The sequence below is a fragment of the Dermacentor silvarum genome, chromosome 1 (assembly GCF_013339745.2).
Source record: "Dermacentor silvarum isolate Dsil-2018 chromosome 1, BIME_Dsil_1.4, whole genome shotgun sequence".
NCBI classification, from domain to species: Eukaryota; Metazoa; Arthropoda; class Arachnida; order Ixodida; family Ixodidae; genus Dermacentor; species Dermacentor silvarum.
Genome location: NC_051154.1, coordinates 328,323,778 through 328,340,255, shown reverse-complemented (window position 1 = coordinate 328,340,255; position 16,478 = coordinate 328,323,778). Strand labels below are relative to the sequence as shown.

Below are 16,478 nucleotides of genomic sequence, written 5' to 3'. Positions count from 1 at the left end.
CGTGTGTGCCTTTCCACACGTAACATTCTGGTGGAGGTTTGCGATCCCCGTCCTCGTCCTCGCCACGGAACTCTGAAGTAGCCGGTACATCGAGCTTGTCACCATGCCCCCCGGTGACGAGACCGCCTCTGCAACAGCTTCGGCTCGTCTGACTACTCCTATCGTCACGGTTGCCCAACATCACGACCCTGGTGTGTTCTCTGGCGTGGAGGGACAGGACGTTGACGAATGAATCAAGCTCTATGAACACGGCAGTGCTAACAACAGGTGGGACTCAACGATTATGCTCGCCAATGTCATCTTTTATCTCGGCGGCACCCCATGCGTGTGCACCAAACGCATGACGACGAGATAACCAGTTGGGACAGTTTCAAAGAAAAGTTACGGGAACTGTTCAGCGACCCTATCGGGCGCAAGATTGCCGCGAGAAAGGCTCTTGCATCTTGTGTTCAGACCTCTACAGAGCCGTACATTTCATTGAACATTCTCGACGTCTTGGCTCTATGCCGTAAAGCTGATGATACTATGTCTGAAGCAGATAAAGTGGCCCATGTGCTAAAAGGCATTGCCAACAACTCTTTCAATTTGCTTGTTTTCGGCAACATCTCGACTATCGACGCCATCATAAAAGAATGCTGTCGCCTTGAACACGCTAAGAGCCACCGTATCACACCCCACATCATGCTGCTACATCGACATGCGAGGGTCAACTGCGTCAGGCCACCACCTAAGACGACATAACCCGTATTGTTCGCCGCAAGCTCGAGGCTGCCTGTTCCCCAGTTTTCTCCGCTACGCCTCCCGATCCGCCAGCTATCACGATTGCGATGATTCAGGCCGTCATCAGACAGGAACTTGAGAACAAGGGTCTGAACTCCGTGTGTTCGACTCAATGACTCAACCCAGCGTTCCCCAGTTCTCTAGCGGCCCTCCTCGCCCTCGGCAGTCCTTTTCTGCCACATCTCGCCGCAACCCGTCCGAATGGTATACCCCTGATGACAGGCCGATCTGCTTCCACTGCTGTCGCATTGGCCACATCGCTCATGACTGCCGCAACCGATGGCCACCTCCTCCTCGGACATACGCCGCCGCTTATTCCCGCACCTTTGCACCTTCATGCCACCCGCCATGAACCCACTGCCGCTGATGCCCCTGCTCCGAACCTTCGCTACAGCCGCTCACCCTCACCTCGACGCCATCAGTGTCGTTTGCCCCAAGCCCGTCGCTTTTCTTCGCCGCCTATCGGCTCCCGGATGCCGCCGGAAAACTAGGCACTGCAGCTTCTGGAGGTGAAGATGCGTTGTCGACCCTGCCCTCAAATCCTCTGCTCACGTTGCCAACGAACCAAAACCTTCTTGACGTTGACGGCTATCCTGTCACTGCACTGATCGATACAGGGGCTCATATTTCAATTATGAGTGCTGCCTTCCGACGACTCAGAAAGCTCCTCACCCCAGCGTCGGCACGCGTCCGCGTTGCGGATGGTGGTACTATCCCTTCGTCGCGTCAGCACCGCCGGCCGCCACACTCCTGTCCTCTTCACCGTGCTTGCTCATTGCCCCCACGACCTAATTCTTGGACTCGATTTTCTTTCTGTGCACTCTGTTCTTATTGACTGCTCTGCCAGTACCCTTCACCTTGAGTTGCCGATTCTCGCAGAACCTTCTGATGCACCTCAGTGCCGCTTACGCCCCACCAGCTTTATTCGCCTGCCACCAAAGTCATTAGCCTATACTGAACTGATGTATTCCCCACCTGTTCCTGATGGCGAGTACCTCGTCACTCCTCTGCCCGACATTCCACTACAGTATGACGTCACCGTGCCTCAGAGTATTCTTACTATTACTGATAACTGCATTCGCATGCCTATCTTTAACTTTGGATTGGCAAAGCAAATTCTCCCACAAGGTATTTGCCTTGCCAACGTTGATTGTCTTGGCGACCATCAAGTGGCAGCTTTATCAACCGATGGTTCTTCCGAACATGGCGGGCCCCTCGCGCCAACCTCGGGCGCCGATCCCAGAATAAAGAAATTGGCTGCGGCAAACCTGTCCTCTACGCAGGCTGAAGATCTTTGCCAAGTGTTATCATCGTACCGAGATATTTTCAACTTCGACGATCGCCCTTTAGGCCAGACGCACGCGGTCAAGCATCGGATTCCTACTGGCGATGCTACGCCTATTCACCGACGACCATATCGAGTTTCTGTGTCAGAACGCCGAGTAATTGAAAATGAAGTAAACAAAATACTAGATAAAGACATCATTGAGCCTTCTTCGAGTCCCTGGGCGTCATCTGTGGTGTTGGTTAAGAAGAAGGACGGCAGGTGGCGCGCTTCTGTGTAGACTACCGTCATTTGAACAAAATTACTAAGAAGGACATCTACCAGCTCCCACGTATTGACGACCCCGTTGACTGCCTTCATGGTTCCTGCTATTTCGCTTGTATTGATCTTCGCTCTGGATACTGGCAGATTGCTGTTGATGATATGGGCAGAGAAAAAAAAGGCATTCATAACACCTGATAGCCTATGCCAATTTAAAGTAATGCCGCTTGGATTATGCAATGCCCCTGCCACCTTTGAGCGTATGGACTCCTTGCTCCAGGGTTTTAAATGGACCACGTGTCTCTGTTACCTCGACGACGTCATCGTCTTGTCGGCAACATTCGACACTCACCTTGAGTGTCTAACAACTATACTTGATGTACTTCGAAAGGTGAAGCTGCAACTCAACTCGTCCCAATGTCATTTTGGCCGCCACCAAATTACGGTTCTGGGGCATCTCGTCGACGCTTCCGGAGTACAGCCTGATCCCGACAAAACTCGCGCTGCCCGAGACTTCCTGGTTCCGAAGACAGCCGCAGACGTTCACAGTTTTGTTGGGCTATGCTCGTACTTTTGTCGTTTTGTTCAAGATTTTGCGGCAATTGCTAGACCCCTCACTAATCTGTTGAAGAAAGGCATACAATTTTCGTGGGGTACCTCCTCACTCTTCTCACCTCACCACCCATTCTGGCCCACTTCGACCCTGATGCCCTTACAGGATTGCGTACAGATGCCAGCGGTCATGGCCTAGGTGCCGTCTTAGCCCAGCGTCAGCGTGGTCAGGATCACGTTATTGCTTATGCAAGCCGCCTCCCATCACCATCGGAGCGCAACTATCCCATTACGGAAAAGGAATGCCTTGCTGTAGTCTGGGCAGTTGCGAAGTTCCGGCCTTACCTTTACGGTCGTCCGTTCTCCGTAGTCACTGACCATCATGCCCTCTGCTGGCTCTCATCGCTAAAAGATCCTACAGGCCGGCTTGGTCGATGAGCTTTGAGGCTACAAGTGTTTTCATATTCCGTGGTGTACAAGTCTGGCCGCCTCACCAAGACGCTGGCAGCTTGTCGCGTTACCCTGTTGACGGAGGCGCTGCGGTCGCCGACGCGAATGGTCGCAGATCACATTGGCTCCGTTGATTTCCCCTTTCTGTGCCGGTCCTTTAGGCCACACCTTGATGTTTGTGCTACTAGTGGATGCAGCAAATCGTCAGGTTCATTTTGACACCAACCTCAACCCGATACCTGCCCGGGAAGCCCCAGGAGAGTTTTCGGACGCCAGCGTCCACGCCGCGCGCCAACCTAGGCCGACCAGGCTTAGTTGGAGTGCGCCTGCCTGCACGCTAACCCGCTGACGGAGAAGCACTCGGCTACCTGCCGCGCCCTGCCTTCCTACCTTTCGGCCGCCTACCCTACATGGCGTACGTTGTCGAAGGACGAAATGCCACCCAGGAAGAGCTCTTGGAGGAATCCTGGCAATCACCAGGCCTTCGCGCCCAAGAGAAACGCCGCGCAGCGTTGCGTCTCGCCGCTGCCGCCGCAGCAACGCCAAACGACGCGTCGGCTTCCTCACCTTCGTCGGCACGGCCACCGAAGCAAACAAAGGCTTCGCCTCCATCACTACGGCGTCATGTTCCACTCCCGCGCCTTCCAGCCGATACGATTCACATTGTGGGTCGTCCAAAAGCCCCCGTGGACCTCACCAAGTCTCAACCTTGGCATCTTTACACCGCACTATTACAAGCAGCGAACCTACAAGATCTCCCACCTGCATCGCGTGACATGGTGCGTATTCACCCAACCAACAACACCTTCACGCTCAGCATAGCGGAGTCGGCTCGTGCACAAGCCTATCTGCGGATCACTTCTCTCACAGTCTCCGGCAAAGCCTTCGCCGTCCATATCTACGCCCCGCCTCCGGATGATGCTCTGCGGGGCATACTATACCATGCCTTTGACGACTTCACGGACCAAGCCATTCTGGAAGATCTCCAGGCAAGCAATCCCACGCTATCCGTCGTGAACGGTCGACGCATGGGAAAAACGCCCCATATTTTGGTCACCCTCATCGACACTAAACTACCTCGATGGATATGCTATCACGGGGTCCAACTTCGCCTTCTACCCTTTCACAACAAGGTTGAGGCCTGCTTCAACTGCCGTTCAACAGGCCACCGGACTGATGTCTGCCCCAAACCACGACAAGACCGCTGCCAACGCTGCGGAGGTGACCATCCCCCACCACCCGAAGGATCAACACCCACCTGCACTCCCCATTGCATAATTTGCAACGGACAGCACTCCACGTACAGCTCTAACTGCAAATATCGTTTCATTAAGAAGCGCAAGAACCCCTCTGCAAACAACGCAACCAGTAAGCACACCGCAGGACAAGCCCGCGTTTCATTGACATCGGCCAACTCCATCACCACCTCTACGCCCACCTCTACCAACACCGGGTCTCAACAGAGTAGTTGTGGTAACCACTCGATCTCCAAGGACCGGTCAATCTCCTTTCCGCCACTGCCAAACACGGGAGATGGAGGAGGGGACCGACACCAAGCACACGCCAGCAGATCCAGATCAAGATCCCGGGACTCGCGGAGAAACTCGCGTTCTCCTTCCGAGAGACGTTCGAGATCCCGCTCGGCCTGACGTCGAAGATCTCGTTCCACCGGGAGGCCAGCCACTACGACACAGCCGCAGTCGTCCAGCAGCCAACAGCAGCCCAAGAGAGTGGCCTGGGACCAGGGGCCCCCGGGCTCTACCAAACCGACGGGACCACCAGCGGCCGCATCAACGGACCCCCAGGTGAGGGAGCTGGCCAAAGAGAATGCCCTTCTTAAGAGCAATATCACCTCCTTGCAGTCCCAGATAGCGCGATTAACAGGCTATATTCAAACACTAGAAACAAAAGTTAATAACGCTATGTCCCCCACATCCCCCTCTTTCAATGCACCCCCCCCTACCCCGATGCAAACTGAAACCTGCACCATTCCCTCGACCAGCAATAGCGAGTCAGGGTCGGCGCAGAAAGCGGCCGGTAAACGCAAAGCCGCCTCTACCACAGCGTCACTACATGCAGAAGCCGACATCACCACCGCGGTACACGAGGCGGTGCAGGAGGCTATTATCTCCCTTGAAAAAAGGCTGGAAGCCAAGATAGTAGCCCAAATTAATGGTTTACAAGAAACTCTGCTGGCCAGAATGCCAGACACTCAACCTAGCCGGACCGCCTCAGCTCAGCCGGGCTCCCAGCCCATACAAGAGAAATAACCATCATGGATACTGAACATACCAAACTTATGGTGTGGCAGTGGAACTGCAGAGGCTTCCAAAAAAAGAAAGGCCATCTGCAGCTACTTATTCAACACGTGGGCAACAACCAACCCACACATTTTCCTGATATCATAGCGCTACAAGAGACAAATTGCAACGTAAAGCTCCCTGGCTACAAAGAATATAACCAGCTGGGAGCCTCTTCCCCCCCCTGCACAGCCATCTTGGTGCATCGTAAACTGACAGCTGTGCAGCATGAAATTGAATGTACCAGCATTCAACACACTCTCGTTGAAATCCTGCCCAAGAAACGAGGGGACATGGCTCTCTTCATCCTTAACATTTACAGCTCACCCAGAGACAGGGGAGCCGACTTCTCTCCCATATTAAAGAAAGCATCTTGCATGGCCAAAGACGCTCAACTACTCGTCACCGCAGATTTTAATGCCAAACATCCCGATTGGGGTTACCCCAAGTCGGACCCTAAAGGGACCAGACTATGGGGAATCATTCAAGATACAAGGTTTACTATCCTCAACGATCCACAGCAACCTCCGACAAGGGTCGGAAACAGCGTATGTAAGGACACATCCCCTGATCTTACCCTGGGCAGAAATGTGACGGGAGCCAAGTGGGAAAATATTGGATTAACGGTAGGCAGTGACCATAACATCCTAGTCACAACAGTGTTCACCTCACCTAACAAACGAACCCGCACGGCGGCACGCATAACCAAATGGGATCATTTCCGCCAGTATCGGGGGGAAACAGCCCCCGACACAATTCTTGACCTCGGAGAATGGATTAAGACCCTAAAGAGCGACGTCACAACCTCAACGCAGGAAATGAGTGTGGAGAATCTGGCGTCTACAGATTCTCGTCTCCTACACATGTGGGAGGCACGAGAAGGCCTCATGCGAAGGTGGAGGCGGCAACGGCACAATAAGAAACTCCGACGACGAATCGCGAAGTTAGAACGCGACATTGAAACTCATGGCACCACGCTTGAACGTCAGCAGTGGGAACAAACATGTAGCAGTCTGAATGGTCAAATGGGCGCCAAAAAAACGTGGCATCTATTACGCCATCTCCTCGACCCTAACAGCACCAAATCCGAGACCCGAAAACGTCTTGAATGCATCATTCACCAATACCCGGGCTCGGACGAGGAGTTGCTTGACGAACTGGCCAATATCTATATCAATACCCAAGCCAATTTAAATGGCGGTAGTAACACCAGAACGACGCTACCAGAATACCGGGGAAACCCTAACCCCCAACTCGATGCTGATTTTTCAGAAACCGAGGTTTGCGCGGCACTCCATAGGCTGCGCACAACATCGGCACCAGGTCCAGATGGAGTGACCAACAAAATGCTCCGCAACCTCGACTCGAAATCAGTGGGGGCTATCACCAAATACATGAATAAATGCTGGAGATCCGGCCAAATACCTGCAGAGTGGAAGCACGCCAGGGTCTCCTTCATTCCGAAACCGGGCAAGAAACTCGAGCTCGGCAACCTCCGACCCATCTCCCTTACCTCGTGCTTGGGTAAGCTGATGGAGCACGTTGTGCTCTGTCGCCTACAAAATTACGCAGAAGAGCACAACCTTCTTCCCCCCACGATGCTGGGCTTCCGTGCACATCTTTCTACCCAGGATGCCCTCATCCAGCTGCACCATGACATCATCAAACCAGACAGTGGCAAAAACACCAAAGCTCTATTGGGACTCGACCTTCACAAGGCCTTCGACAACGTGAAGCACTCCTCCATTGTCAGCAGTCTAGCCGCGCTACAACCTGGAGAGCGCACATACAATTATATTAGTACCTTTCTCTCCGACAGAACGGTTGAGCTATCGGTGGGCTGCCTCACTTCCCAGCTGATCAAACTCGGCGACCGTGGCACCCCTCAGGGAGCCGTTCTCTCACCATTTCTCTTCAACCTCGCAATGAGGTCACTACCCCACAAGCTGTATGCAATCCCGGGCCTGCGCCACACACTTTATGCGGACGACATCGCGCTATGGACGACCACCGGGTCCGACAGGCAGATAGAGGAGACCCTCCAGAGGGCCGCGGACGTTGTCGTCCAACATGTGGGTGACGCAGGCCTCAAGTGTTCACAAAGCAAGTCTGAATTGATGATCCTCCGACCTCCCGACCTACGAAGAATAAAATCTCCACTACCGATTATCAACGTACTGGTTAATGGTACACCAATACCCCAAGTGGAGCACATTAGGATACTTGGCCTCATCGTGCAGAAAAACCACTACAACAATATCACACTAGACCGCCTTGCCATATCGGTAAATCAGACGGCTCGCTTGATACACAGGGTAAGCGCACGCAGGCAGGGCATGAAGGAGAAGGAATTACTCCAGATCATTCAGGCCTTTGTCGTGCCGCGTTTCACGTACGCTTTGCCATACCTACAACTCCAACAAACCGAACGCGATCGCCTAGACCGCCTGATACGCAAGGCTTATATTATAAGACCGCCCTGGGACTTCCCCGTAATACCTCAACAGAACGCCTCCTCAGTTTGGGCCTACACAACACCCTGGAGGAACTCCTAGAAGCGCAAAGGACTGCGCAAATATACCGGCTTCAAGGAAGCAGGACGGGTCGTTGGATCCTGGACCGCATTGGCCACAGGGTTTCTCCCACGCGCAATGACCCTGCCACGATTCCGCCAGAAATTAGGAGGAAATTCCTCATCAAGCCAATGCCAAAGAACATGTTGGCCGGCCACCACGATGAAAGAAGAAAAGCGAGAGCAAGGACTCTCCATAAAACTCACGGGTCTAACCCGGAAGCGGCTTACGTAGATGCCGCCAAATACCCAACCAATAACAACTTCGCCATCAGTGTGGTCTCTCTTCCCAACAACCGGGACTGCGAGTCCCGTCTACGCACAGCATGCTCGCTGAGAGCCCCCAACGCAGTTGAAGCCGAAGAGGTCGCCATCGCACTTGCAGCAGCGGCAGGCTTCACCACAATTCTGAGCGACTCCAAGGCCGCCATCAGCAACTTCACTCGTGGCATCGTAGCTCCTACAACGCTACGACTACTTCACCCCCTTCTCTCTTCTCGTTCTCAATTTCCCCCCGAGTATGGAAGCGGGGAGGACGATGACGACGCAGAGGTTTTCGCTTGCCCCATCGAACTTGTATGGGTCCCGGCCCATTCGGGGAACCCGGGGAACGAGGCTGCCCACCAACATGCTCGAGGATTCGTCCACCGAGCGGCGGGACAGGCCTCCGACCTGGAGGACTCGAATAGGGAACCTTTGACCTCCTACAGTGACATCACCACCTACTATAGAATCTCGAGACGATCGAGACCACCACCTCACCCTAAATTGACCAAGTGTCAAGAAATGACCTGGCGTCGCCTACAGACGCATTCGTTTCCTTGCCCCCAGATCCTCTCCTACATATAACCGGAGCTAATAGACCCCCACTGTAAGCTATGTGGAGAGATCGCCACTCTCAACCACATTATCTGGGACTGCCGGAAGGACCCTCCCCCCCACTCTCTCATGGCCACTCCCTCATCCCGGGCATGGAATAATATCCTCGCCGGGACCAGCCTGGAGGATCAGCTCCGGGCCGTGGACAGAGCCGGGGAGGTGGCTGTCAGGCATGACCTGACAGACTACCTCCCCCCTTGAACGACACCTATTGTCGAATAAAGTTGTACCTACCTACCTACCTACCCTGTTGACGACTCTGACTCCTCCAATATTGAGAGTGCTGCTTGTGTTTTCTCAGTATCCAAGCTCCTTAATTTCACTGACGAGCAACGTCGTGATGCCTACATCAGAGCACTCATCGACCATTTTGAACATGCTCCAGCCGATGCTACTCTACACCTCTACACCGTCATCCTCCGCGACGGTACTCTATACCGTCGTTACGTAACCTTCATCCGGACGGCTCTAAGTTCCTACTTGTAGTACTTAAACACCTCCGCTCAACCGTTCTAGAAGAGCTTCACGACGCACGAATGGCAGGACACCTTGGCGTTTCTCGAACCTATGACCGAGTACGTCGCCGTTTTTTACTGGCCGGGCCTTGCACGTTCCGTACGGCGTTACTTCGCCGCTTGTGAGCTTTGCCAATGACGCAAGAAGCCTTCTCATCTCCCCGCTGGTTGCCTGCAGCTGCTCGACATCCCTGCCGAGCCCTTCCATCGTGTTGGCTTATACCTTCTCGGCCCATTTCCGGAATCTACATCAGGAAACAAGTGGGTTGCCGTCTCTGCGGACTACGCGACCCGCTACGTCATAACACACGCTCTTCCGACCAGTTGCACTACTGATGTTGCGGACTTCCTCCTCCACGATATCATTTTGACGCATCGAATGCTCACCAACCATGGCCGTACGTTTTTGTCCAAAGTCATTGACGACATCATGCGTGCCTGCTCAATACGACATAATATTACCACCTCCTACCACCCACAAACGAATGGCCTCACTGAACATTTGAACTGCACCCTTACAGACATGCCATCAAAATATGTTTTCGCCGACCACCGTGACTGGGACCTAGCTCTACCATACATTACCTTTGAGTACAACTCTTCCCGTCTTGAAACTGCTGGCTTTTCCCCGTTTTACCTCATGTATGGCCGAGAACCGACGCTACCGCTAGACACTGTGCTTCCATTCACCACAGCTTCAAGTAGCGGTTATGCCCGTGATGCAATCGCCCGTGCTGACCATGCTCACTAACTTGCGCGTGCTCATCTGCAAGTGTCTCAAGACAAACAGAAGCAACGTTACGACCTCCGTCACCGTGATGTGCATTTTGTGCCCGGCACCCTCGTGTTGCTTTGGTCTACATCGCACAAAGTTGGCCTTTGTGAAAAACTGCTCTCCTGTTACACAGGCCCATATCGCGTGCTCCGCCAAGTGACCGATGTCACCTATGAAATCGTTCTAGCCACGCCCACTACATCCTCCACTGTGACAACCAGTGATATTGTCCATGTCGCCCGACTCAAACCCTACAGCTCTCCAAGCACCTTGAATATTTAACAGCACCATGACGGCGCTTTTGCCGCCGGGGGGTAGTATTACGATATCATCTAGAGATGCTCCAGAGACGAGCCGCCGCAAGAAAGACGATGAAGTGTGCCTGGGCTTTTGGCGCGAGCAAGGTGTCGGCCTGGCGGTTTGGTTCCAGTGTAAATATATTGTAAATAGCCTCTTTGATGTGTGTCTTTCCACACGTAACAATATTTTCACATTAATGGTATGAAGCAAAGCTTGCCAAGCTTTCGCGTTAACTCAGCTCTCACAGGTGATACTGTCATCAGCAGTGGGACGGTGCCATCCTGAAAAGTGCTGGCAGAGAGAATCCTTTGTCGGCTTCTCGCTTTAACGAGTTTCCGAAACTCAAGATTACACTACATTAGGTACTAAACATGCGGGAAGACTCGTATTCATATGATGCCACATTATTTTGGCACACCCACTCATTGCAGGCACAGCAGATTACATCTAGAAATGAACGTACCGGCTGCGTATGCGCTCAGCCATGTACAGCCATGGCCGCGCTAGAAAAGGAGAGGCGTACAACTGCCCCCCATTCCCCCCTTGCTCTCGGTGGAATACAACGCTCATCAAGCCATCTTTCTCAGCTCACCCTCGCACGTTTTCACTTGCACCCAAAGCATACAGCGTGCGGGGCACGATAAGATCTCATCGCACTTTAACTTTATACGGAAACACAACACTGCCCCACTTCGGTGGTCACTCTTGGTCACACGGTGTGCGACTTGAGAGGTGTGTTCGCAAGCCAACGCTTGTATTTAACTATTTCACCATCTGTGTCCACGGAAGTTTCCACTTATTGCCTCGGTATTTTTCACGGCAGCTGTGAAATTTCTATACATTGAGGTTCTAAATACATGGTGTACTACTATGGACAAGAATTTATAAAAGTTGAATACTTCGTTATATTGAGAATTTCATTAAATTGAAGCTCATTATATCGAACTTTAATTATTTGATTTACACTTTGTTTTCATTATTCAAATTCGCTTCGAAATTTAAAATTTGATATGTGTATACCCCTACTATTAATGTTTACACACACAGGTCCCAGGGATGTGTGAATATTTGAAATAGTGAACATGCTTCATATAGCCTTTGCCATTCAATTTTCACTTGTTTTAAAAATTCACAATTTTGAAATTGTGGAATATAGTTAAACTGACACGAGAAGTTTGCCACTCATCGAGTGGCTAAACAGTGTTCGCACCCGAAATTACACTGAAAGGATTGACTGAGGGTCTTAAATTATTGAGGATCATAATTTCTTGTCTATAGAACACCATTATTTAGAACCTCAATAACGAAGTGTGTTTATACATGATTTCAAAATAATAAAATTTCACTGCTGTTGGGAAAGAATACTAAGACAATAAATGGAAACTTCAGCAGACACAGATGGTCAAATGGTTGAATTACGAGCGGCTGCTTGTGAATGCACCTTTCAAAAAGTGCGCCGCATGACCAAGAGCGACCAACAAAGTGTGCACCGTCATGTTCTATATAAAGACCATGCGAGATCAGATCCTATCGTGCCCCGCGTGCTGTATGCTTTGGGCATTAGTGAAAGCGTGCGAGTAAAAGCATGCGAGAGTGAGCTGAGAAGGATGGTGGTTTGATGAGCACAGTCTTTCATGCGTCAGCAAGGAGAAAGGGGGGAGAGGAGCAAATTTGTGATAATGCGATCAAGTCTGCACGACGGTAAGGGGAGGGGGAAATAAAGTATACACCACTTATAAAGTACCTGCTTATAGTGCAGGACTGGATATAATACGGTCTTTTCAGACTCCTGTTAATTTTCCCATAGCACTCATGCATGGTACGCGTATCGCTTATAGTGCAGTTGGGGGACACAAAATACCGGTTACAGTGCGGCTGCCTGGAAGTTTGGCAGTCAACCTAGACGGCAAACGCTCCCCTCAAGCCACAAATACCGTATTTACTCTAATCTAACGCGAAATTTTTTTCTGATAAAACAGGTCCGAAAATTGCGTGCGCGTTAGAATCGAGTACGACCCTAAATCTGCTTTACCATATAGAAATCAACATTTCAAATGGTCGCCTCACACGCGTGTCGAGCCTAGCTACTCTCGAGCCTAGCTACAGTAGCTTCCTCCATGTGCTGCAGTACACGTGCTTAGGCGATAGTCTACCGTCTGTCTTCACGCTCTCTGCGTCTGCTCTATCAGCATGAAGTACCGAGTTCATCATGATCCTGCATATAAAAGGAAAGTGATCATGTGTGCGGAGACAGACGGAAATCAGGCCACATCAGGGGCGTTTGGAGAATCCTAAACTTGCGTTCGCGACTGGCACTAACAGAAGGAGAGGACTTTCGCCAGCAAAGCAATGCGGAACTGTTTTAGTGGACCGAAGCAGGACGTAATCTGCGACGATCCACTTTGGCAATACGATTGCCTTGGCCCTATCTTGAAAGCAATCTGCCACGGGGAAAGTCCGCCGCACACCGTACGTGTTTTCGCCGCTTATAGGTCGCATTGATGAGAGAGGCATGATAGCACGAAGCTCAATTCGTTCGCCACGCTTCGTTACTCGAACGCTTCGACAGTTTGTTTCCGCGGTCAACGAGCGAGATGTGTTCATGTTTGCTTGTGCGTGCGTAACACCATGCTTTTTAATTTATTTAGTAAGCGAATACGGAACCTAGGGCACGGTGACAGCGATGGCAGAAATGCACCTGGAGTGTCCATTATTGCAATAAAATATTTGTTTTGGTTATAGTGCGGTACAGCTTATAGTATGGATATTCGTGACTCCAGCGACTTACGTTATAAGCGCTCTACACTGTAGGTAGGGGGCAGGTTGGCGTGTCTTTTTTTCAAGCATGGTAGTGGCAGTGCACGTGTCAGCATGGGTGAGCGCATACAAAGTTTGCGACCTGTTTTACAGGTAATCTGCCCCATGTACAAAGTGTGGGCATTACAAGATGGCGTGGCATCATAAGCACAGTCTTCCGCACGTTGTGGGAATCGAGGTGCCTTCCCGCATCGTGTTCCCCGGCTCACGCATCTCAATCTCCGGGAACCACCCCCGTAATGGCAACATAGCGGACATGGCTAGCATGCCAGAACTAATTTCCCACGCAAAACGTGCTTCTTCCTCCCGGGGTTGAATAACCGAGCAAACAAATGTCGCCAGGACGTTTCCTGATTGGCCTACCGAGTTGTGGCCCCTGGGAGTCCCCTCCACCCGAGCTCTCTTCCGCTGAAAGCTTCATTGCCGCGGCAGATGCTCACAGGCCCGCAACGAGTTGGTTACGTGGGACCTTTGCTCTTGCGACTCCTCGTACGACTTTGTGGACTGCTACCCGGCTAGCCCTAGCGCAGCAGGTGTGCATACTCAACGGTCTTGCGGTGAACATTTGCCCGTAACTGCCGTGACTGTCGCACTGTGCTATATCTTGGGTAAATAAACCCGTGTCTGGTGGCGAACTGACTCGGGAGCCTTCTGTGCGCCGTGTCGGTGAGTCAACGAACTCTGCCGTAGAGCCTTTATGCCTTGCGGGGTGAAGGAGCATAGCGCCCTTTCCAGAGCATCGCTTGTAGGCCTAGCTTTGTGCAAGCCCATCTTGACAGAGCTTAGTTATGGAGGTTGCATAATCTCACTTTTTGGAGACGCGTTGAAGTGAAAGGGAGAACACACATTCGCCCCTCGCTGCCGATGCTTTTCATAATATAGTGCCCTCCCAGTGCAGGCGATACTATCAGCTGCAGAGGTGGAGTGGACACGAAAGTATGGCTGGCTTCACTTATTTCATACCACAGAGGTGAAGTTATCGTATACACGGCATGAAACTATCTGTCGTCACCGACTCTCAAATTCAACAAAATTAAGTTTTTTTCTCATTTAAGTTTGCTTTTTTCAGTTGTCCAACAATTCGTAAAGCTTTGCGGCCCCTTCTGTGTAAAAAAAGTTCCATCAGCAACTACTGCACAGTGGAACCTCGTGGGTAAGATTTTGCGTGATACGTCTTTTGTGATGATACGTGTTCTTTTCTTTTCCCGATAATATGATTTGGTAGGATAATAAATTGGATGATACGATTTTCAGATACGCTTTATTTTCCGGTTCCCGTGAATATCTTATCAACGAGGTTCCACTATATTTTTATTTGCATAAAAGGTTGCATTTCCATACAATGAAATTTTGACATAACAAAGTAAGTTTTAGATTTTACTGTCTTTGTTATATTCAGGTTTATTGTATTTGTTTCTCTTTGAATATAAGGGATAACTTTCATTAGGGCCTTAAAGAAGAGTGTGAGTGAGGACTGTTTTGAATAATTCTGCTACAGGAGACCCACAGTTCTGCACAAGCACTAGTTTCTGAGCAAATACACAAGGCAGATAACTACTAACTCAATAATTTCCAGTATTTCCTCGCTTAAGGCAGCCTTTATTTGAATTTATTGTCTCAATTTAAACAAAGCAATTCATTATATATATTATTCCATCATTTATGCATTGATAGCTGCAATGCTGCAGCCACCACACTTCTCTCCTTCAACAAATAACATTCTATGTGCATCATAGTGATGTGTATTTTTTCATTACTCTCATTGTCACCACCCACAAAATAATTAAAATCACTTTTTTTCCTTTTTTTATTTACAAGCTCCTTAGTTAACCAAATGTCCAGATGGGGTACTGCATTGTATGCACTAATCAAATCATGTAAATAAGTTTGTTAAATAAACTTGATACACTTTATATTTCACTTTGTTTAGAACTGAGAAAATATTCACCATTGAGAGGTTATTGAATATTCTTATTTGTTTTAGTTAAAAAGCTCACTATTCGAACATTCCTAGTTTTTACTTTGTGAATATTGGCATAAATGAACCCAAAGCGTAAATTATTGGGAATTAGGGCAAAAAGACTAATTACCAGAAAGGAGACGTAAACAAGACAATATGCTTAAGTAATGCCACACTCTTTTCTTGTTTCTTCTTTTACAACAGTTAAAATGCACCAATCACAGAACACACATGTTAAAGGAAGTGTTGACATGCACTGTGAAAACAAGAACTCAAAGTATACGTGATGACTGTACCAGCATGTAGACACTGAAGTCGGGCAGATCAAGTACGACGGACTTGCTGTCATCAGAGAGCAGAATCCAGGCAGGATGTACACGGCCATGGCCAATAGAAGGTTTCCTCTCTACAGATGTATGCAGCACGTGGAGGGCGCTCAGAACGTCATGCAGAAGAGTCAGATGAGGCAGGACAGATCGAGCATGCATCACCAGGGGCTTCCCCATGGAGGGAACCATGATGTACACATGGCGCTGGTCCTGCAGGCACATGAGTGTTCTATTCACAACATTTACAATGACATTCCTAATGCAGGTTGATCTGTAAACTCTACATTCACAAGCTGTTCACAGCAATGGTACTGATAGTCCAGTGTCTCTCTCAAATTATCGCACCTAAAAAGAATCGCCAATGCCATTATGCAAACTTGCGGTTGAAATTCAAATACTGGGTATCTGAAAGTTGGGGGAAATTATTTGATCAATCTGCATTTTATATGAATGTTCCCCCACTGCCACTTTTTAGGCCACAGTATGGGGATGAACGAATGATACACGAAACAGCTTTGTACAGGCATTTTCAGTAAGGGTGATGTGGCAGGGAGTAACAAGCTATAGTTAGCAATTTAGTTCAGTGGAACTCCAAAAAGTAAAGGAAGTTTGATGAAATGGAAAAATTTACATCTACTCAAGAACAGTCATGAAGCTACAAAGAAAAAAAAAACAAAGGAAAAGGGTTTCTCGGAAAGAAAGT

At 50.0% G+C, this 16,478-nt stretch overlaps 1 protein-coding gene across 2 annotated transcripts in view; it reads right to left on the bottom strand.

The window, feature by feature from the left end:
- The window catches only part of LOC119443052 (serine/threonine-protein kinase 31-like), a 205,961-nt gene that overhangs the window by 45,544 nt on the left and 143,939 nt on the right, over window positions 1-16,478 (bottom strand). For both annotated transcript variants that reach the window (XM_049660456.1, XM_049660457.1), the window contains exon 16: window positions 15,743-15,985. In XM_049660456.1, the coding sequence (XP_049516413.1) occupies window positions 15,743-15,985 (243 nt within the window). The remainder of the gene's footprint in view (window positions 1-15,742; window positions 15,986-16,478) is intronic.